This window comes from Condylura cristata, unplaced genomic scaffold, assembly GCF_000260355.1.
Source record: "Condylura cristata isolate star-nosed mole 26May11 unplaced genomic scaffold, ConCri1.0 scaffold00017, whole genome shotgun sequence".
Lineage (NCBI taxonomy): Eukaryota > Metazoa > Chordata > Mammalia > Eulipotyphla > Talpidae > Condylura > Condylura cristata.
In genome coordinates, this window is record NW_004567118.1 from 242,412 (window position 1) to 265,296 (window position 22,885).

Sequence of the window (22,885 nt, forward strand, 5' to 3'; positions counted from 1 at the left end):
CTTCGACCATTTCCGACAACGAGCTCCTCCGCCGCCGATTCCCCTCGGGCATTTCCGGTTCGTTTCGCGCTTTTCCGTCTGGGACCCGCGCGGCTCTCTCCACTTCGGGTATTTCCGTGTCCCGCTCGGAGGTACTCGGCAATCGCTCGGCCTTCCCCCATCCCCCGGTAACGGTCGCTGGTGAATTTAAATGAGCCGGGGCTGGCCGGGCCGGAGCCGTTACGGGGGGGGCCTGAGGCACTGCAGAAAGTGGGCCTGAGCCTCGAGGATGACGGTGCTGCAGGAACCCGTCCAGGTAAGGATGACCCCTTCTCTCAGGCTGGGCTCGCAGCGTCGGCCGGGAAGCCGCGAACGGCCACTCCGCGGCCTGGTGCGGCCTAGGCCGGGCTGCCTCTCCCGCCTACCCGCTGCCGGGTGCTGCCGTCTTCCCGTCAGTTCCGAGGCCTCGCCGGCGCGGGGAACCGTGTTACCTCAGGGCCCACGTTACTTGTGCCGCGAGAGTGAGCGGGTTCGGCCCGTAATGCCTCTTGCCCCGCCGGGCCGACGTCCGCCGAGCCCGTCCTGTCACTCTGGGGGCCCGGCCGGCGGGGGAGCGATGGGGCCGCACCCCCGCCCAGGTGCCCCTGGCGCCCAGGTGCCCGCTCCGCTGGCGGGTGGCCGCCCAGAGCTTGTAGCGTCTTCTGGAAGGTGGGGCAAGTTTGCGGGGGGAGGGGGGCGATTTGTTTTTGTTTTGCGTGAGCGGGCCGAGGGGGGGTGCAGGATCGTGTTTTATTAATGCTCATTTCCGCCTCGGTGACAGACCTTCTCGCCCATTGAATTTCCCATTGGACAATGATCAGAGAACCCCCAGGCCCGGGGCCTGGGCGAGCACCTACTCCCCGGGAGGGGGTGAAACCGACACCTCTGGGGTTTCCGCCACCGGTGGTTTGGGTCAGGAGTCAGTCTGATTGTGCCTGTTTCGGGGGTCGGGCCCAGAAAGGCAGATCCACCCATTTTCCATCCATTTCACCGTCCTTACACGCCAAGGTTTGCGTGGACGCCGGTGCTGGGTGGGCGCGGAGGAAGCCCGATTGCATCCAAGTGTGTGATGCATTGCCAAGTCATTTTACTCTCTGCCCTCCCAGGAACCTACATCTTTTGTCCCTTGGTGGCGAACCAGGTTTGGGAGGCTTTCCACCCTCCTCACGGTCCTTGATGAAGAGCGTTGACCTCTAAAAACGACTGTCATTTGAAGTTAAAAAGCAAGTTAGAAAGCAAGCTGATTTATAAATTAGCTCATATCGCCCTTAATAGGCCGGTGATATCAAATAGCAAATATTTTAATACATCACCACTCCCTTGTTTAATTTTTCTTCGCGGGCTGACATGCCGATTTCTCCTATTTGGGCCTTTTCCCCCCAGCTCTTTCCATATAGCATCTGTTAGTATTCTAATTATGTGTGGATTCTGTGTCAGGAAACGTACCTGTTTGTAGGTTGTAGCAATGCTTCCAGAGCTATTTCTTTCAACCCAAATTCATCTTAATAAAGAGCCCTCCACTTTTTAAGCCTGATAGGAAATTAAAAGTTCTTAAGTGGATAAGCAGATCACTCCAGCTGCTTAATTTCTGTTTTGTTGGGTTTTTTTTTGTAATTTTGTCTTAATAATTAATGATACATCTTCCCTCTCTTGCTCTAGAGTCTTCTAAAATGATAAACTAGTTTCTCTTATAACCTGTAATCCTACTTGAAATAATTTCAACTTGTGTCAGAGCATAGAGAATTTTGTATCAAAGCCTGTTCCTAGAGAGTGCCCATTATGTTTTCTCTTTATCTTTAAAGTACGTAGATATTTTTAAGATTTAAAAGCAAAAAAAATTTTCTGCTCTGTGTTTGTTCATTAGATTTGGGGATAGTGGTAAGAAGGTTTAAGATATGATGAGAATTTTGGTTGAATTTATAGTTGAGAGAAGTTCTAGAAGGGAACTGGAGCAGTGGGAGGAACAAGCAATTTTGGATAGGATGATAAGCATCAACTGATTAGGGATAGTGCTGAAAATGGGGAAGATTTGTAAGAAGAGAATAAAAATAGATAGATAAGATACTATTTGTTGTGTTTTTGTATTTTTTTAATGCCCAGTGGAGGTTTGGAAAGGGATGAGAATAAGTTGGAAAGTTGTTTCCTTTCTTGGGATTCCTCAGGGTTTGTGGTACTGCTGGTTATAGCAGGTTGAGAGAAAAGATGAGCAACTGTTTCCTGTCCTTTGTTTTTCACTTCAAGGTTTTTAATGTGGAATAGCCAGTCTCATGTGCTATATATGCCTAGGTATAAGCTCCTCCTCCAAAGTATAGAAGTCTTACATTATGTTTGAATCTTTATAAAAACCTCCCTATTCATGAGACAGAAGTTCTGTTAGCTTTTTTATTTTTAATGTAACCAGGAAAGACACACTAGTCTAAATTAACTAAGTCAGTGTTAATTTAGATGTTTATAAAATTCACCTGATGAAATTGGTTTTAAAAAAAAGAACCAAAGACATTTTGTATCGACTTACCAATTAATTATTCCTGGGGGTAGGACTTAATAGTTAGAAGTATTGAATGATGTTGAGCTTTAATAATAAGCATATATAATAAGTAGGCACTACAAAGTACTGTACTGAGGGCCTCCCTGGTGGTTCAAGGGGTTAAACCGCAGAATTTGAAGCTAGTCATGCCATTGTAGCAGGAGTTCAATCCCTGCCAGGGAGCTGACCCACATAGCCCAGCAGATCACTCCTGACTTGCCCTCTGCTCCCCTCAGCAGTGTATTGCAGTCCATCTGCCTGTTTTGCTCCCCACTGTGTCTCTGGTGAATCCTCTCACCCCCTGCACCTCTGGCCAACACCCCAATTCTTGTATGTATGAATAAATAAATCTTTTTGAAAAAACAAAGTGCCATACTTAAGATAGCATTCAAAGGTAGTAATGAGGAATATTTTGTTAGATGAAAAATGGCCAAAGATATGCAAATAGTTTCAGTGAAGTTATTCTATGCAACGAGAATAGAAAAGTGAAATGTCTAAGTATATTTTGTGATTTTTAAAAAGTACATACAGTATGTAACAAAATTGATAAATTAGATTTGACTATTTTATCTTTAGTCAAAAATGTATCATATTAGTAGAAACATTTATTTATGTAATTTTTCTTTGGAAAATATATGATATTATTTTAGTATGATATTGTATCTTGAAAAAGTACTACACAGTGCCTGGATTGAGAAAGCAAGCTTAGGAAATAGGGGTGGATGAAGAAGTCATAGTAAACACATAATAATTTAACACTTTGATGAACTAATGTCCTGATATAGCCCTTGTGCTTAGAATTTCCATGTAGAAAAAATATTAGATTTTAAAAGTCACAAATTACTAATTACAAGTAAAAATAAAATCTGTAGATAGAGAGACCTAGTAAGAGAGACCTCACCTAAGCCCAGGTGTTAGGTTGGTAATTGGACCACAAAGGAGATACTGCAAAACAGCATTAAGTTAAGAAACAATCTCAATGAAAATATTGGACAGAATATTATGCATGCCAAGCATAGAATCCTATAAAAGAAAAGTGCTCTAAAATCTTCTCTAAAAAGGATGCAGCAAAGTCCTTTTAAAACAAGTAATATTGAATATTATTTAAAACAAGTAATATATTTTAAAACAAGTAATATCGATGGGGGGGATGAAGTGAGGGGAGGGTATGGAGAAGGAAGTATGCAGTTTTAAGAGTTTTAAGGGCAAGGAAAACAGTATGTGTAAATTCCCTAAAATATAACAGAACATGGCATTGGAAACGAAAGAAGGCCAGTGTGGCTGAGATTGCATAGTGAGTTGCATAGTCAGGGATGACCGCTGTAAAGAGTTCATTTTTCATCTGATATCATGAGGAGTCACTGAAGGATTTTTCAGTAGATGATCTGAATGTAGATACTAGATGTCTTTGGCTACTATATGAGAAATGTAATGGAAGGAGAAAAGAATGAAAACAATCTTAGCATAAAGAAAACATTAAAATGGTAGTGGAGTAGGAAAGAGATAATAAATTCATGTTTTAGAAGAACCTTTTGTGGTAAGGCTGGGTGTCTGTAGTGACTGCCTGGATTTTATTTTGGATAGAGAATCCTTTTCAAGGGGCAAGCACATTGCAAGAGAACAACTAAGAATTCTGTTTTAAGTTAGAGATATTGTGAAATCAACCAGTAGAAATGTGGAAACATAACCTCTCATTTTTTGAGGAATCGAGCCTTGATAAGATAGGAACAATTGAATAAGGTAGTATGTATTTGATTACACAGGTGGTAACAAAGGAATTCAGGAAAGAGTGATCCCTGTAGATTGGAAAAATGGAAAAGGTTTCTTGAAGGTTTCAAGAAAGATTTCTTAAAACTTTAGAAGATGGAAAAGATTTGGATTATTAAAGAATTTTCTTTGCATGGAATGGCAGGAGCAAAAACCCAAAGTTGAGAATAGTGTTTAGAAACAAGAACAATAAAAATACTGTATTGGTTCAGGCAGAATAGAAATTGAGAACAGGAAGAGGTAAGGTTTTACAAGTTAGGTAGAATCAGGTTTAGGAGATTTCCACATACAGGATGAGGAGTTCAGATGTAACGTAATTAAATAAACATTATAAGTGTTTTTTAAACCCATGAGTTATGTGATGAAAGTACTGCTTTGGGAAGAATGATCTGGTGCTATCGGTAAGGAAGGAAGAGACAAACATTGCGGAGCCGTACTGGCTAGTAGAAAAATCCACTTTCATTTATACTAGTGTTTCTCAGTCTTGGCTTGTAACTTTTTTGGTAAGCTAATTCTTTGCTGTGGGGAGTGTTGTCCTATGTATTGTCATAATGCTTTGTGACATTCTGGCTTCTACTTTCTGATGGCTCTTCCATTTGTGACAACCAAAAATACTTCCCAGGCATGGTTAAATGTCCCTTGGGTAACAAAATTACTGATAGAGAACTATTGATGGGGATCTAAACTAAATTAGAGTCCTAAAATTAGATTGTAATGTGTAACAGGAAAATTTCACCATTATTTTCCCCCTTACGGTATCATGATATCCCCTCCTTTTTTTTTTTTTTTTTAAATCAAAATCAGGTATTTTCTTTTTTGACAAAAAGAAAATAAAAACATTTTATGTAGTCACATTTGTATTTTAAATAGATCATGTTTAAGAAGAACAAGCCAGTAAGAAATTTTGCATTTTAATTGTTAGGCTTTTGATTTGTCTTTTCTTTTTTTTATTTAAAAAAAAAAAAGATTTGTTTATTTAAGCATTCAAGAACTGGGATGCAGGCCAGAGGTGGGGTTTGTGAGAGGATTCACCAGAGACAGAGTAGGGAGCAAAACAGGTAGATCTACTGAAATACACTGCTGAGGGGAGAAGTGGGCAAGACAGGAGAGGTCTGCTGCACCATGTGGGTCAACTCCCTGTCAGGGTATCAAACTAGGGAATCAAATTCTTGCTACAGTAACTGTGGATGGTTTCATAGTACTGCAACTTAACTCCTTGAGCCATCAGGGAGGCCTCTGATTTGTCTTTTAAATGAATGTAACCTAGAACTACCTTGTTTATTTAATCAGTAGGATTTCTCTTTGAAACTCTTTTTTTTGGCAAGGGAGAGGTCTTATATGTTATATTTTATAAAATAAGTAGCTGTGGTAGATAGCTATAGAGACCCAAAATGAAGTTAATTTGCCATTTTTTTTTCTTGAGGAAATAGAGAAATGCACCCTTAGATTAAGTAAGTCATCAACTAGTTTTTTAAAATTACAAGTCACAGGGCCCTCCCTGGTGGCTCAGCAGGTTAAAGCACTGCACTAAGAAGCTTAAGCCAGGTCCGCATACATGAGCTCGATCCCAGCCTGCCTCGGAGGAGATCCACATGCCCTGGCAGACCTCTCCTGATCCGCCCACTGCTCCCCTCAGCAGTGTACTTCATCCATCTGTCTGTTCTGCTCCCCACTCTGTCTCTGGTGAATCCTCTCACCCTCCGCATCTCATCTTAGGTCATATAACCTTCTTCTGACTTTCTAAAGGAATCCACCACCTTGGATTTTATTTATTTCGGGGGGGGGTTCCTTCATAATTTTAGAGATGCGGAGGGTGAGAGGATTCACCAGGAACAGAGTGGGGAGCAAAACATAAGGACATCTGGGTTATTTTGAGAAATGTGATGTTACAATGATTAAACTTGTATTCTTTTCTGGAGGTACATGTTTAAGCATACCTCCAACTTAGTCTATATACCTAAGAGTGAAAAGTATATTGTTGCTGAGTATGCACATCTTTACTATGCAATGTCAAATTATTTTCTGAAATTCTTAAATTAGTTTACATTCTTCCCCATGCGAAATATTGTTAAACTTTTCAATTTTTACCAATATGAAGTTGTCTGTCTAATCTATCAGTGTGTCAATCAGCATTTCCCAGAATATAAAAATGAGGCTTGTTCCTTGGTAAATTATTTCATGTTTTTTGGTATTCTGGAAAATGCCTGTTTGTATGTCATACAATTTTCTGTTGGGCAATTTACCTTTTCTTACAGTTTTACACAGCATTTTCAGGAGCACTATCAGAGGTTTCTTTTAAATTTTCTGTGTGTCTCATAACATTTAGTCTGCCACATTGTAGTAGGTGAAAGCTTTTAATTAACTTAAATAACCATTTATAAATTTACATAGCTTTGGTAACTAACAGCTATGAGTTTTGTGACTTGTAATTTTTTTTTTTAAGATTTATTTATTTATTCATACAGAACTGGGGTACAGGCCAGAGATGCGAAGGGTGAGAGGATTCACCAGAGACAGAGCCGGGGAGCAAAACAGGCAGATCGACAAAGTACACTGCTGAGGGGAGCAGCGGGCGGGTCAGGAGAGGTCTGCCACGCCATGTGGTCACCTCCGGGGCAGGCGGGGATCGAACTCATGTGGGATCGAACTCATGCAGGATCAAACTCATGCGGAAGTGGCTTAAGCTTCTTTGTGCTGTGCTTTAACCTGCTGCACCACCAGGGAGGGCCCTTGAGATTTATTTTTTTTTTATGCATATAGAAGGTATGCATGTGTAGCTTTACTCATTTGTATTTTAACATGCCTCCTTAAGTAGGTGAGAAATGGTGACATTAAATGTAATAGGTGGGAAAATTTTTGTGAGAGAATGACATAATTTGAACATCACCCTCATGTGTATCATAAAAAATTGTTAACAACCACTGCTTAAGAGCCTGTAACTTACTGGTGTAGGCAGACCTCTAAACAGACACCTGGACTATGAGTGTTCCACTGGAAGAGGTGTGCTTAAGAAAATAAAGACTAGAGGTCATCCAGGAAAGATTTTTTGGAATATATCTTATTAAAGCTGGGTGTTTAGGGATGAGCAATTTATAAAGGGAAGAAGATAAATGAGGGAACTTATATTTCCCAGTGAAGAAAAAAGGAAGTACAAAAGCAGAGGCCTAAAAGACCATAAAGAATGGAGTCAGTAAATTTAGGTTATGTTGGGAACCATACTGTAAAGAACCTTGATCCATCAGACACTATGGAGTTTTTACTGTGGATATGAAGTTTTATCACTTAAATTTAGGATACTGATTTGAACATTATATGCCAGACTCTGCTAGAAGTTACCTTGAAACACCAATCTTACATATTTATGTTCTTTTCCCTCTACTTGCAGGCTGCTATATGGCAAGCATTAAACCATTATGCTTACCGAGATGCAGTTTTCCTTGCAGAACGACTGTATGCAGAAGGTTTGTAATCTATTCATTTCTACTAAATATAAATGAATGAAATACATGTATTTCCATCACTATATGATGTAAGAAGATTCTTATCAGACATTACTCTCTTTATGATGAACACTGGTTCATAAAAAACATTACCTTGTATCTGTGTAGTTCCTTTGTATGCTACTTTTCATAACTGTATTAAATTGTTTCCAGTTTCTGCTTGACATGGAGCTTCCCTAGGACCCAGCAATCCCACTCCTAGGTATCTACCCAAAAGACACAAAAAAATGATTGAAAAAGATACCTGCACCCCCATGTTTATTGCTGCTTTATTTACAATTGGAAAAACATGGAAGCAGCCCAAATGCCCAAAAGTAGATGACTGGATTAAAAAGTTGTGGTTACATATATGCAATGGAATATTACTCAGCAACCAAAGCAAAGAAACACATGCCTTTTGCAGCAACTTGGATGGAGCTGGAAAAGATCATGCTTAGTGAGATAAGCCAGAAAGAGAAAGAAAAATACCGAATGGTTTCTCAGGAGTACAGTGGACCAGGCGAGAAAATAATGAGAATAATGAACAGCCATATACCAGAGACATTTTGTGGGGGTGGAGTGGGGAATGGGATCAAAACTGGGGGTGGGCAGGGGGGAGTATAAGGGACTATGGTGATGGCACAAAGGTGACTCAGTGATGGGAAACCCACGGGGATTACAATTGAGATGAAAAAAAAAAAATGTACAAAATGATGTAAAAGTAAACTATTATATATAAAAAAAATTTGTTTCCACACACACACTATTTTTCATTGGAACCATTTATTCTGTAGCTAAAAGAATGAATTTAAGAGTTTGCAGCCTAAGTACATTTCTTAACCCTGACTGACATTTAAATAATGCAGTTGTATAACCTTGGGCAAGTTACTTAATGTGTGAGTATTTCAGGTTTCTCATCTGCAAAATAAAGATAGTAATAATTGCTTCCTAGAATTAAGGAATTAAAGGAAATGATTTTTTTTTAAAGCACTTGACACAGACCACTGGCATAGTAAAGTGCGTTTCTGTCATTAATTATTGTAATTCTCTTTTTAAGATTGTTAATATGGATGTGTCTGTATGACTTTTCTCTTGAGTCATTTCCTTGGCGTATAAACACTAATATAGAATTAATAAGTCTCAAAATATGTGATTGGGTTCTATTAACAAATTACCTTTTACCCAGTTAATAACCCAGGAGAGAGAGATAATTATTTGGGGAGTCAATAACAGTGTCATACTTCTCTCATCGACCTATCAATATCAAATTTGACCATTTTAATGTATTTTGACTTCCTCGGGAATGCAGAGTATTTTGTCATGAATTTTTATAATTGAGGGATTCTGGTTGTTTTCTCAAATGTTTATTTTTACATTTATTCCTATTTTTGTAAGCTATATCTTTACTTGCCCCCAGATTACCTTTTAAATCTTAATTCTATTGATTTTTATAATTATGATATTCAGTTTTTTTACATAGTTGAACTCTTCAGCTTTGTCATTTATAATTTCTTTTATTGTTTTAATAGCTAGAAAATTCTTATTTTCCTATAACTGCAGTAAACATGATTCTTGGTAAATTTTTAAAATTTAAAGAATTTATAGTATTATTAATTTATTCAATATTACTTATTAAGTAATACCTTTTTTCTCTGATGTGATATTTTAGTTGGCTTTTTATTAATTTTTAAAAATGTTTAATTCTGCCTCTAGCACCTCCTTTCTTCCACTAGTGTTCTTATTTTTAGTCCAATAGCACGCCATTTTATCATTTACAATTTATATTGCCTGTTAATACTTAAAAAGGCCCATCTCCCATCATTTTTCTTCTAGTTTCTAATGAATTCTTTGGTAAAAAATTTTTATTCTATTTTTTTATTCTTGCATTTTTCTATGTGCATTTTATTATTGCTTTGAAAATTCACAAATATTTTAATCACTGCTGACATAAAACCATATAAATCTATAAATTAATTTTGAAAGTGCTGACATATATATTATATAGAGACTTCCCAACCAGAAACAGTGCTGCCTTCTTTTTACTTAGTGTTTAATTCAGTTTTTCTGTTTTGTATAAGCTTCTATTGGACAACTTGCCAAGAATTTTTATTCTTACTTTTCTGTTATTGTAGATAAGCTTTTGGAGGGTATATTTTATGTGTTCCTGCATGGATCAGTAGTGGAACTTTTCTACTCTGTTTTATGATCTTTCTCTAATAGTATGTACTTAGTAAATTAATGGCAAGCATAAATGGTAGTTAGTAGGAGTTTCCCAGGCATGTGTCACAAAAGGACAAGGAATAAAAACACTAAGAGTATTGATAAAATCACAAGGATGGTCATAGGTGTTTCTCTCCTTACTCCCACTAATAGCTTGGAACAATTAACAGTTACCTGAAGGTCACTAGAATGAATGAATGCCATGGCTTTGAGTGACACTAAAACACACTTAACACCTCAAAGACCAACAGATTAAACTAGAGGGGACACTGAGTAGATTCATACTTCATTAACAGAAGGTGGGTGGAAAGAAGCCCCTCAAGATTGTGTCTGGGTGAGGGTGGGGGGGAGGCACAGATGGCAAAACTACTGACCAAGACAGGTTCCCTGGATAGGAGGAGGGAGCAGGAGGAGTGTAGAAGCACAGATCCTTAAACCAGGCAAAACCCATGTGGAGGAGCAGGGCTATTCCTTTCAGGCCAGGACCCCAAAAAGGAAGACAGCAGAGAAAGCATTCAAAAATACCCTTCCCCTCCCCCATCCATTAGAACTAGTACTGACAGCAGACAGACTGACAAGTCTCAAATCTGGGACCCATAGAGAAAAGGGATATCAGAGGTGGTGTTGGAAAAATGACAGTCATATTCAAAAAACTGAAACTAAACCACTATTTTACATCACATACTAAAGTCAGTGCAAACTGGATTAAACACTTGAATCACGAAAGAGAAGCTAATTGAGTTTTCTTCTTTAATGAAATTTGAGTTCATCTTCCCAAATAGTCTGACAGAAGAGAAAAATATTGCTTTAAAATACATTGGTAGTTTATTTAAAGGTATGGGTCTGTGTGTTTGCTTTTCTTAGGGATTTACAAAGAATGTCATGATTGTCTTCATTTTATTCTCCTGATCCCTTAGAGGAAGAAGGTGATCAGGACTTGGGGAACTTACTTTTCTATCAGTAATATATTCCTCCTTAGTTCATATTTGAATTAATGAATGATTATTTTAGATTAAATAACATGCCTAATTTTTTGTCAAAATTACTAACCATTCAGCATCCTGAATAATAGCTAACTGTTTTTTTCATATGTGTTCTTAGTACACTCAGAAGAAGCTTTGTTTTTATTGGCAACCTGTTATTATCGCTCAGGAAAGGCATATAAAGCATATAGACTCTTGAAAGGACACAGTTGTACTACACCACAATGCAAATACCTGCTTGCAAAATGTTGTGTTGATCTCAGCAAGTAAGTTTTTCAATCTTTGCAAGTTAATTTTGTTTTACTGTATAATTTTTTTCTATTGATGGATTAAACTCTTATTAACTCCCTTTCTCCCCTTTGATTGTAGAGATTTGTCTTTTTAGCTAACATTTGAAATGTTTATATTTTTTGTTTATGACATTATTTTTGTAATGGAGAGATTTCATTTTCATGTTAATGAGTAATAGAATTTAACTTTGTAGAAACTTAAGTTACAGATAATTATAATGAATGATCCCAAGTTCTACTTCCTTTCCTTTGCTATCATTGTTAGACCAATTGGAATAAGCCTAAAACACTATTTACCAGTTCACATAAGAGTAATGCTACCTTGTGTTGGGTAATTGTGTAATTATTTACCTTTCAAGATCATTCAATTTGAGAACCACAAATATTACTACTTTGGAGCTAGTGGTCAGCCTCAGAAAAGCTCTTCTTTTGAATGTACTAATAAGTAAACCAAATCAGTATATCCCTAGTCTGAAGCTAGAAGCAGACAGATATAAGTAATTTTCTGCTACACTCTTTTCTGTGTGGTTAGAGATGGAATAATAATATATTGACTACACTGATGATTGTAAAAACTTGTATTTTAGTTTACCGGCTTACGGTAAGCTATACATCAACCTCAGAATCTCCACAGACTTACAATGATTTTATTTGTCCAGTGTCTAATCAATGACTTTTTAATTAAAGGTAGATGCATATAGTGTTTTAAAAGTCCAACTGAAGCCCTCCCTGGTGGCTCAGCGGGTTAAAGCACTGCACTGAGAAGCTTAAGCCACTTCCGCATGAGTTCGATCCCCGCCTGCCCCGAGGAGATCCACATGGCGTGGCAGACCTCTCCTGACCTGCCCGCTGCTCCCCTCAGCAGTGTACTTCATCGATCTGCCTGTTCTGCTCCCCACTCTGTCTCTGGTGAATTCTCTCACCCTTCGCATCTCTGGCCTGTACCCCAGTTCTGTATGAATAAATAAATAAATCTTTAAAACAAAAAAAAAGTCCAACTGATGGTAAAAGACCTACAAGTATCTTGCTTAATTGGCTTGCAAATTAAGGAATTACTGAACTAAGGACCAACACGTCTGGCAATAAAGAAAAATTCCCCTTTTCTCCCCCAGTATAATGATCTTGCATGAGCTATATGTATGTTGGTCAGAATTATTTTGTACATGCAGAGACCAAATGTAAGTGATTCTAGTTTAAAAGGCAAGACAGGAAATTTAAGGTTAGAAATTCCCAGCCTTCCAAGAGATTCTAAATACATATTTACTGTAATTATTAAGGTACCATGACTTTCTACTTTGTCTTCATAGTAAAAGAAATGTCTTAGCATTTCTTAATCTGTAAATTTATTTTAAAGGCTTGCAGAAGGGGAACAGATCTTATCTGGTGGAGTTTTTAATAAGCAGAAAAGCCATGATGATATTGTTACGGAGTTTGGTGATTCGGCTTGCTTTACTCTTTCATTGTTGGGACATGTTTATTGGTAAGTAAGAATGATTACAAAATTCTTCACAGTACTAGAATGCTTTGTGGTTTAGAAAGTCTATTTTCACCTGTGTCTTTCAAATAGCACTTAGCTAAGTAGCGTACAAGTTCTCTGACCCTGTTAAATGTATAAAGTGGTGGAGACATAAGATCTCCTTTTTTGAACTCTCCACTTTGCCTCAACAACAATAGCAACAGTAGCACCATCTGACAACTGAATGTGCATATTGGCTTTTTTACCCTGATAAGGAATGTCTTCACATGATCCACTGAGGAAAATGAAGAAAATGAAGTTTTTTTTTCTCTCATAATAATTATCACTTGTTCCTTAGAACGTCTTGAAGGCAAGTTTCTGTAATAAAGAATAGCTGTTTTCATCTGGTATCTCATAATGATTTTGAAGTGTGTTACAAGAAATCTCCTATAATGGTAGTGGAAATAATACTGATTTGTAAATAATTTTAAAGATCATTTAAAATTTATTTACAGTTATGTAAGTTAAATTTTTTTAAAAGCAAATGAGAGGGAATTCAGAGTTAACACTAGTGAATAGTGTAGTCATTGATTTTTATTCTGAAATACTCTTAAGAATTGAGGTATAGGAGATAGAGGAGAGCAGGCTTGTTTATAACCGCCGGGGGGGGGGGTGCATCTTATATGTAAATGTCATCTGCTGCTTGTCTTGGAAAAAATGGTTAGGTATTGCTTGTTTAAAGAATTAGGATAACATTTTTTAAGATAAATTGAGGCTTGCATGATATTTTTAAAAAAGAACCTTGAAAAATTCCTTTTGAACAGAATAAATTATTTGGCTGAATTTTGGGGTCATTTTTAAATAACACCAATCTTTTAAAATAAGGAATAAGTGAAGATAGAATGTCCGTATCTTCCTTTATCTGAAAGGGGTAAATGATTCATCTTGCCGTTTACTCAAGAAACTTCCAGAGTCGTCCTTCATTGTGGCTAGAACACAGTACTTGGTACTGGGGGTGTAAAGGAAAATGACTCGTAGTTTTATAGGAAACTTATAAATATATAAAATAAGATAAATTTTATGTATTTTATAAATACATAAAATATATAAAACTCTTAGTTTTAAAGGAAAACTCCAAGTTTTATAACCAGAATAGGAGGTACGCAAGGTGTTGCAAAAGTTTGTATGATTTTATGACCACCACAAAAATGATATGATAAATTTGGGGTGGTATTATGTTCAGATGAGAGGATAGTCATTTCTACTTGATTAAGGAGAGGTAAATTAGTAACTAGAAAGGACTAGGGGGAAAAAGTTGACATCATCTCATATCTGTAGAGTAATTTCAAAGGAAACAATGTCCCAGGTCTATAAAGTACTTAGAAAGAAAAAAAAATTATATATAAAAACTAAGGGATGAGAGATTTATAAACAAAGTTTGCAAAATTTTGTAAGAGTGGAATCCTGTAGAAATATCCTTAAAAAGCATTATGGTCTTTTAGCTTGTCTAAATGGGAGTAACAAATACTACTCTTTGTGGGCATTCCTATTGGTGCAGGAGTTGAAGTCTCAGTGCTATAAAGCTTGAGTTTGATCCCTAGATAAGGAGCTGACTCACATGGCACAGCAGACCTCTTCTGTCTCTCCTGCTGCTCCCTTCAGCAGTGTATTTCATTAGATCTGCTGTTCTGCTCCCCATTCTGTTTCTAGTGAATCCTCTCACCACCTGTACCTCAAGCCTGTATCCCAGTTCTTGTATGCATAAGTAAATAAAATTAATAAACAATACTTTGGTTAAAAGAATTAGATGATAAAAAACCTTACATAGGTAGGAGAATATCTGAATATCTAGAAATTAAACAATACACTCCTAAATAATTCATGTGTCCAAGAGGAAGTCTAAAGGAAATGTTAAAATTCTGTTGAACTGATGCCCTCCCTAGTGTTGCAACTGGTTAAAGCTATTGACAGCCACTGCAGCATGAGTTTGATCGATCCCCAGGAGCGTGACCCACATGGCATGGCAGACCTCTGCCTGTCCACTGCTCCCCTCAGCAGTGTATTTCATTACATCTGCCTATTCTGCTCCCCATTCTGTCTCTGGTGAATCTTCTCACCCTCCCCTCTGCACCTCTGGCCTATACCCAGTTCTTGTATGCATAAATAAATCTTTAAAGATATATATATTAAACTGAATGAAAAGGAAAATAGAATATGTTAAAAACTGAAAATTTGGGCTCTCCCTGGTGGCACAGCATGTTAAAGCACAGCACTGAGAAGCTAAAGCCACTTCCGCATGAGTTCCATCCATCCCTGCCCCGGAGGTGACCACATGGTGTGGCAGACCTCTCCTGACCCGCCCGCTGCTCCCCTCAGCAGTGTACTTTGTCCATCTGCCTGTCCTGCACCCCACTCTGTCTCTGGTGAAGCCTCTCACCACCCCTGCACCTCTGGCCTGTACCCCAGTTCTGTATGCATAAATAAATCTTTTTTTAAAAAAACCTGAAAATTTGTAAAGGAAAATTTATAGCACAAAATGCTTATATTACGAGAGCAGCCTTAAATCAGTAATTTAACCTCTCACCGCAGAAACTTAAGAAAATAACAGCAAAGTAAGCCACAGCAAATAGAAAGAAGTTAATAGAGTTAAGAGCAGTAATCAATGACATTTTTATACTCATCCGTGCACTTTGGTGCCCAGAGGGCAGCGTACTTGCTGTAGGTCTGGTGCTTCTCAGCAGAGGTGTCTCTTCTCCAGGAATTCCTGCTTCTTGCTTAGCATCTCCATGATGCCCCACAGCTGTTGGATGACCTCCCGGGTGGTTGGGCCAAGCTTGCCAGCCTTATCTCCTACCACCCAGAACAGCTTCCCACCCACCTATATGTTACCAGCTGGCTGGACTTGCCATCTTATGCTTGTCTACTAACCAGAACTGTACCAGTAATCTAGAGCACTTGTATGTTGTAGTTTTCTAGCTAAGGCTGCTTAGCTCATTTATTCTATCTTCAGTATTTTTATATATAGATACTTTATTGGTGTTTTTGTCTACTATAACACATCAAATTTCTGTCTAGGACACAACTGATTTTAAGTTTGGCTTTTTAGTTTAATCTATTTTTAATCCATACTATGCAAATAATTTTTTACCCCATTTCTTTGGGAAATTCCTTTCTAGGTTTTAGTAAAAATATTTAAAGTTGTAACACATTAAACATTTTCATTTTCTTAAATCTTTTCCCCTTTTTATCTCCCTGCTGAATAATTTCTTTTAACCAGTTATAGCTTAGAAAGTATTTATTTTATTAATGTGAAAAGAAAATATAATTTAAATACTAGTGCAGAAGAGAATGTTCAGCAGAAAGGAATGCCTCTTACTTTTGCACAATATCTTTGTTAAAATCTGTCCAACACTTTTCTGGCCACAAAAATAATTTTTATGGATCATTCCATATGTCACTTTAAAAATTATTAGTGTCTATGTTGTACCAGCAAAGCAAGGAGGCAAGACTACTTGAAAATAGAACGGAAAATATAAAAATGAGAAAGATACAGTTTTCTGTCCTCAGAATATTTTAAATCAATTGCAAGAAAAAAAAATACAGAAGATAAGTAAGTAGATATCCCTTTTTAAGAGATGAGGGAGGGCTCTATAACATACATTAGTTTTGGAGAGAATTGTTTGATGCTTAGGTTAAACCTTACACATTGAGATTTCACTGTATTTCTTCCCTGATATAAAGATAGAAATTCCTAAGCATTGACTTGTCACTTCCCACTCCTAACTATTTTCAGAAAAGGGTATTTTTCTGTCTTGTCTTTGTTTCCTTTTTAAGTCATCCCTATCGATGGTAAATGGTTACATCATGCTCATAGCAAATTACTTTTTCTTAAGGAAATTTCATCTTAACTCTTTTCAGTATGTATCTTGATAAAATTTATTTACATATTCTGAGAGTCTGTCTCTTCTTGCTTTCTATGTCCGTGTGTTCTTGGTTCAAATTAGGCCAGTGTGGGGAGTGATCCTTTTAATTGGTGGTACTTTCTTGTTTCTTGTTACTTTCATTATAAATCATTTTAGTTTTTCCTCACAAAATTTAGAAGTTAGGCAAACAAATACCCAGACCTCCAAAGGGGGGTCTTTGTTATGGCTCTGTGAGGTTACACTAACAGCAACATAAATTGATTATATATTTTAGTTGATAGTTTTATTTGAGGCTTTGTTTGAAAGTTTTGGTTAAATGCCATCTGTTTCTGGGCCTTCCTGGTGGCATCGGGGTTAAGTGTCCATACTATCACATTATCACCTGTGGCCTGAGTTCCACCCCTGGATAGTTAAGCCACATGGCATAGCAGACCTCTCCTGTCTCGCCCACTGCTCCCCTCAGCAGTGTATTTCAATGGCTTCACCTGTTCTGCTCCCCATTCTGTCTCTGGTGAATCCTCTCACCCCCTGCACCTCTGGCTTATACCCCAATTCTTCCATGCATACATAAAATATGTCTTTTATTACTTTTTTAAATGACATCTATTTCTTTATAAAAACCTTAGAGTTTTTAGAAGAAATGGTACAGTTTTAATTTTCTCCCCATAGATAATGATAGATAATGAAAAATTTCAACCTTACCAGATGATTAGCATTTTTTTACCTGAAAGTGCCAGTGAGACTTACTAAACCTCCACATATTTTAAAGCTAATGAGACAATTATGCTATGCTAATAATTTCCAGATTATCTTAAGTATATATGGTACCAGAGAGGTCTACAATTCTAAATGTAAGCCATTACACAGTTGATTCAGGAAAAAACAAAATTTCTCTACTTTTTTAGAAAATTTGATCATTTAAATATATTATACTTAGGCCTTTGAGTCACTTGCATCTGAACCATTTTTACAATTGCTGCTAGGATATTATACTAAAAATTACAAATTACTCTGAAACATTTGCATGTTTTTCATATCTGCTTCAGTAATTCTAGTATCTGATAGGAAATTGAAAGCAGTTGTAATATTGAAAAAGAGATGATGGTTTGTTAGCATTTCTTTCATGTTCTGTTTGTTTTCACTTGACTTTTGATTCCAATCACACAAAATAATATAAATTAGAGGATGATAAGAAGAGATCAGTGATTTAGAGAAGCTTGAGGAAAGAACTCTCAGAGCTTATGTAACATCTACCTAGGTTTCTATACCAAAAATTTCTTTATAATAAATGTTTTGGGTTTTGTAGTTTGTCTAATATATTTGTTTGTCTTTACAGCAAGACAGATCGGCTTGCCAAAGGATCAGAATGTTACCAAAAGAGCCTTAGTTTAAATCCTTTCCTCTGGTCCCCCTTTGAATCATTATGTGAAATAGGTAGGTTTGTAGAGGTGGCTGGGGAAGGGTTCCTTCATTTCCTCTTCTTTCCTTCCCCCTTAATTTTTGGAAAGTGATATAAATTATCCACAAGAAAAATACTTTTCCAAAGGGTAGCTAAAAATGAGAATGAGAAATAAGTTAGAAACATACATTTCAGGAATAAAATAGTCTTTTTTTTTTTGTCCTCTGGAATGAATTGTATTGTTGTTAGTGTAACACTAGCCAAAATAAACTGCTTGGAGCTTTGAACTGTTATATCAATAAAACCTGGACAATATGGGGAGAGAGTGTCTCAGTGTATATGTTCTAGAATGCACGAGGAATCATTTTAACACACTGTTGTAGCTATATGCCAGAGCTTAAAACTTGACTGTAATATCTTCTGGGATTCAGCTCTTTATCTTCATTACTTGCCCTGAACAAAATGAAATCTAGTTGCTTTCTACATGTTGTTGTTACTTCCTACTTTACACCAACACATAAATCTGCATTTTCTTGTGATTCATTGTATTTAAAATCATTGCATTTTAGTTTATTTCCTTAATTTACAACTTTATCTTGGGTAGATTTATAATAAATTGTTGGATGGGTTGGGGGAGGTGAATTTGATTAGCTAAAAGAGACAGAGGAAGTTTAAAATTCTGGATCAGTGGGCACTTTGATGATGGGGAGGAAGTCGGAGTGTGGTAACGTGTCTGAGAAGGTATGAACATACTGCCTTTTAACTTTTTAACTGTGTAAACTAATGTTAGTTACCTCGGTAAAGAAAAAATAAAATAATAAAACCCTGGATAAGGCCTATTCCTCAGACTTACACTTGGAAAAAAAAAATAAACACGTTTCCTCAGAGGCAAACATTCCTTTTTTTCCTTTTACAGGTGAAAAACCAGATCCTGACCAAACATTTAAATTAACATCTTTACAAAACTTTAGCAACTGTCTGCCTAACTCTTGCACAACACTAGTATCTAGTCATAGTTTATCTCACAGACAGCCTGAGACAGTTCTTACAGAAACACCCCAGGACACAATTGTAAGTATATCATACTGTAGTGTTCAAGATATTACGCTTATAAAAAAGAATAACCTGAACTAAATAATGTATCATACATGACATGGTAGAAATTTTCTGTTTCAGGAACTAAACAGACTGAATTTAGAATCTTCCAATTCAAAGTACTCCTTGAATACCGATTCCTCAGTGTCTTACATAGATTCAGCTGTAATTTCACCAGATACTTGCCCTCTTGGAACAGGAACTTCCATATTATCTAAACAGGTTCAAAATAAACCAAAAACAGGTCGAAGCTTATTAGGAGGACCAGCTGCTCTTAGCCCATTAACCCCAAGGTAAGACAACAAAAGATATTTTCAAATATATTGTAATATTAAGTAACCTCTAAGTTATTTATATTATTAGTAGTACTAATGAACAAGAACAGCAACTTCTAAATCATTCTGGAAACTGAGCCATTTAATAAGGCAATAATAGACCTTTTTTCCAGAAAATAAGTAAAAATATACAATACCTGTGATTGGAAATTTAATTATGAGTATTAGAGAAAAATTATAAATTCTTAAATATGTCTTATGCAGCTAGTATATGTGTTAAATATTTTCTTAATCACTGTGCATTAATGAATAACAATAAACATCTTAAAATGTTGGAAGTGCTTATGAGAATGAAGTGGTGATTATCCAAAACACAGAAGAATTGACTCCTATCAATATGAAATATATTGTCAGTATTATTATATGTCTGTGTAAATATAGGAAATAAACCCAGAAGATATATAGACATACAGATATAAAATATATAAACAGGTATAGATAAATAAAAGAATCAAAATTAAAAGTTGTGTGGTAGAAAAAACTGTGAATTTGATCCCGGGGCTGGAAGCTATTAAAATAAGCTTAACCAAGAGATTGCAACTCTGGTGGACTCTGTAGTCCTAGAGACATTTTCTAATAGTGTCAAAAACCCATAAGTTACAATGATTTTAAATAATTTGGGCATTTGGATCTTAGTCTTTATAAAGCCACTTTTTATTTCTAATAAATCTTCTGAGATCAGTAGTTGCTGCTCAATTAAGTTCCTTGTTGATTTATTTTTTAATTTTGGTCATGGTGGGTTGGAATAGTCTACATTCACAGCTTATTTTTAATCTGCCCCTCAAGTCCTCACTGCCCCCAAGACTGATTTGCCATTCTCTTCCTTTTAGACCTTCTAATTTAAGTATACTGCTGCTTTATATATGCCTTGATGACTTTTTGACACCTTGATTTCAACCTCTTCTCAGTTTTGGGATTTTGCCATTAGAAACCCCAAGCCCTGGAGATGGATCCTATTTACAAAACTACACTAATACATCCTCTGTAATTGACGTGCCATCCACCGGAGCCCCTTCAAAAAAGGTATTTTCCCATGTAAAATACAGTTTCAGAACTCATAAACTAAAGTTGTTTAAAATTCCAGTAAAGGTACAGAGAGAAGTGTAGCTATATAATTGCTGTTGTCTCAGAGCAGTTATTCTGCAAGTAAATGAAGATGATCATTGCAGAGCTCCCTGGGTTTAGAAGGGCTCACAAATTTAGTTGTTCTTTTAACATGTAAAATTATAATAATCTATCTTTAATTTTATTAAAAATCTACTAATTTATTATAGCTAAATAAATATATTCAGGTTTTATCTTAAATTGCCTTTTATTAAAACAAGTCTAAGATTATTTCAGTCACTCAGGTTTACAAATTATGCATGCAGTCATTTTTACTTTACCCCACCACTGTATTTTTTAACTTTACTACTAGTGACATGAAAAAAGTTGACTCATGTAAAAGCCAGCTCTTTTTTATTATAAAAGTTTTATGGTAGGTCCTCATAGATATATAGTAAATTTGTACTGAATATATAGCAAAATAAAAAATGTTTTATTATAATGTTATTTTCTGTAGGTCTACAGCAAAATAACCCAGAGTGCCAAAGCATATCTGTTCAAAGCATATCTATGGTACAGGCTACTTTCTGTGAGAATTCAGTAGCATAGATGTAAAGTGCCTATTACCGTACTTACCAAATGTCTAAAAAATGGAAGCTAAATATGTCATACTAGTATGTGAATGACTGATATATCCCTTTACCTGCCTAGAGACATGTGTTTTATTGTTGTTTTACTCTTGCACACCTCAACTTCCTGAGAGTGTGCAAAATTTCTTTTTTTAATAGCTCTTCAATGAGCAATAATAGGAACTTCAAGAGTGTAAAGGGGATTGCAAAGTAATTAATATATAGGTTATTTTAAATAAGGTTTTTAAAGTTGTTAACTGCCTACTGTTGTATTGTGGGAATAATACATAATTGTAGAAATTAGTTTATTGCAGTAATGAAGAATAAATAGCATTAAGCTGGCAAGCGCATCAGGTAAAATGGGCCAAAACCAGAAGGGTGATCAAGGGTAAATTAGACAACAGAGAGGTACATGATTTCAATGCCTATATAATAAAAGCAATTTTGCCTCTGTTCTCTTCTTACCTTACTATAAGACACAGATAACTTTTTTTTTTTTTTTTTTTTTAAGATTTATTTACTTACACATGCGGAACTGGGTACAGGTGAGAGGTGCAGGGGCGGTGAGAAGCTTCGCCAGAGACAGAGTGGGGAGTAGAACAGGCAGATCAGTGAAATACACTGCCGAGGGGAGCAGTGGGTGAGAGAGGAAAGGTCTGCTGCGCCATGTGGATCACCTCCGGAGCGTGGGATCGAACTCACACTGAAGCATGCCAGGCTAGATTACAGTGCTGCATCCTAACCCATTGTGCCAACCAGGAAGGGTCAACGTAGAGATAAATTTTAAATTTTAATTAAATTTTTAAATTTAAATTTACTTCAAGTTTTATAAGACTTTTTATATAGACTTATGGCAGTAGAAGCCTAAGTGAAAAGCTAAGACTTGCAAGTCTGTGTTGAGTATTAATTAAACACACCAGGTAGTTGGTGTAGTATATGTAATTGCTTGCTTAAAAGGCCAAAGCTGAGTTTATGTTTTGTTCCTTGAGTACAAAGTTAAGGAAGAAAGAGGAGACGGTATTATAGTTTTATTTCAGATGATGGTAGATTTGGTGGAACTGTTCATTGTATAGTCATAAGGAAAAGAATTTAGCCTAGTGATAGAAATAATTAAAGCTTTTAAAATAGCGTGGCTCTCCTATGAAAAGAAAGAGTAACTAAAAGACACAGATATAATTACTTTAAAAACAGCAGAAGGAAGAAGGGCTTACAAATGAAGTGGTGAAAAGATATTAATAATTATTTGTAATTAGTGATTACGTGTGCTATTTGGTTATATACAGTAGCTAGAAAAGTAACAATACGTTTTGAAGAAAATTATATGGTAGTAAAAGAATTTAAAATACTGATAAAATAATCATAGATCACTTTATGAAGAAGCTAAGTGATAAAAATAAATAGAAATAAAATGGTAAATTAGAGAAGACGTAGGAGCTAAGTAAAGATTTTTCTTTCTCTCCAAAGGAGCAGAAATCAGTTAATGAAAGATTGGCTACACAAGAAAGAAGTATTAATTCTGAAGTAGTATCTTTAGAATTTAAAAAGTAAGGGCCCTCCCAGGTGGCACAACAGGTTAAAGCGCAGCACTATGAAGCAGTCACAGGCATTGCAGCATGGATTCAATCCCCAGCCAGGGAGGTGACCCACATGGCACAGCAGACTTCTCCTGTCCCACCTACTACTCCCCTCAGCAGTGTATTTCAATACATCTGCCTGTTCT

At 36.6% G+C, this 22,885-nt stretch overlaps 1 protein-coding gene across 3 annotated transcripts in view; it reads left to right on the forward strand.

The window, feature by feature from the left end:
* Positions 1-62: 62 nt before the first annotated feature.
* The window catches only part of CDC27 (cell division cycle 27), a 46,605-nt gene continuing 23,782 nt past the window's right edge, over positions 63-22,885 (forward strand). For 2 of the 3 annotated variants that reach the window (XM_004684049.2, XM_004684050.2), the window contains exons 1-8: positions 63-295; positions 7,698-7,773; positions 11,113-11,260; positions 12,639-12,764; positions 18,000-18,097; positions 18,979-19,133; positions 19,239-19,450; positions 20,401-20,515. In XM_004684049.2, the coding sequence (XP_004684106.1) occupies positions 269-295; positions 7,698-7,773; positions 11,113-11,260; positions 12,639-12,764; positions 18,000-18,097; positions 18,979-19,133; positions 19,239-19,450; positions 20,401-20,515 (957 nt within the window). In that variant the 5' untranslated portion in view covers positions 63-268. Of the gene's footprint in view, positions 296-7,697; positions 7,774-11,112; positions 11,261-12,638; positions 12,765-17,999; positions 18,098-18,978; positions 19,134-19,238; positions 19,451-20,400; positions 20,516-22,885 lie in introns of those variants that run through there. The other variant, XM_012726473.1, reaches the window with a different exon arrangement.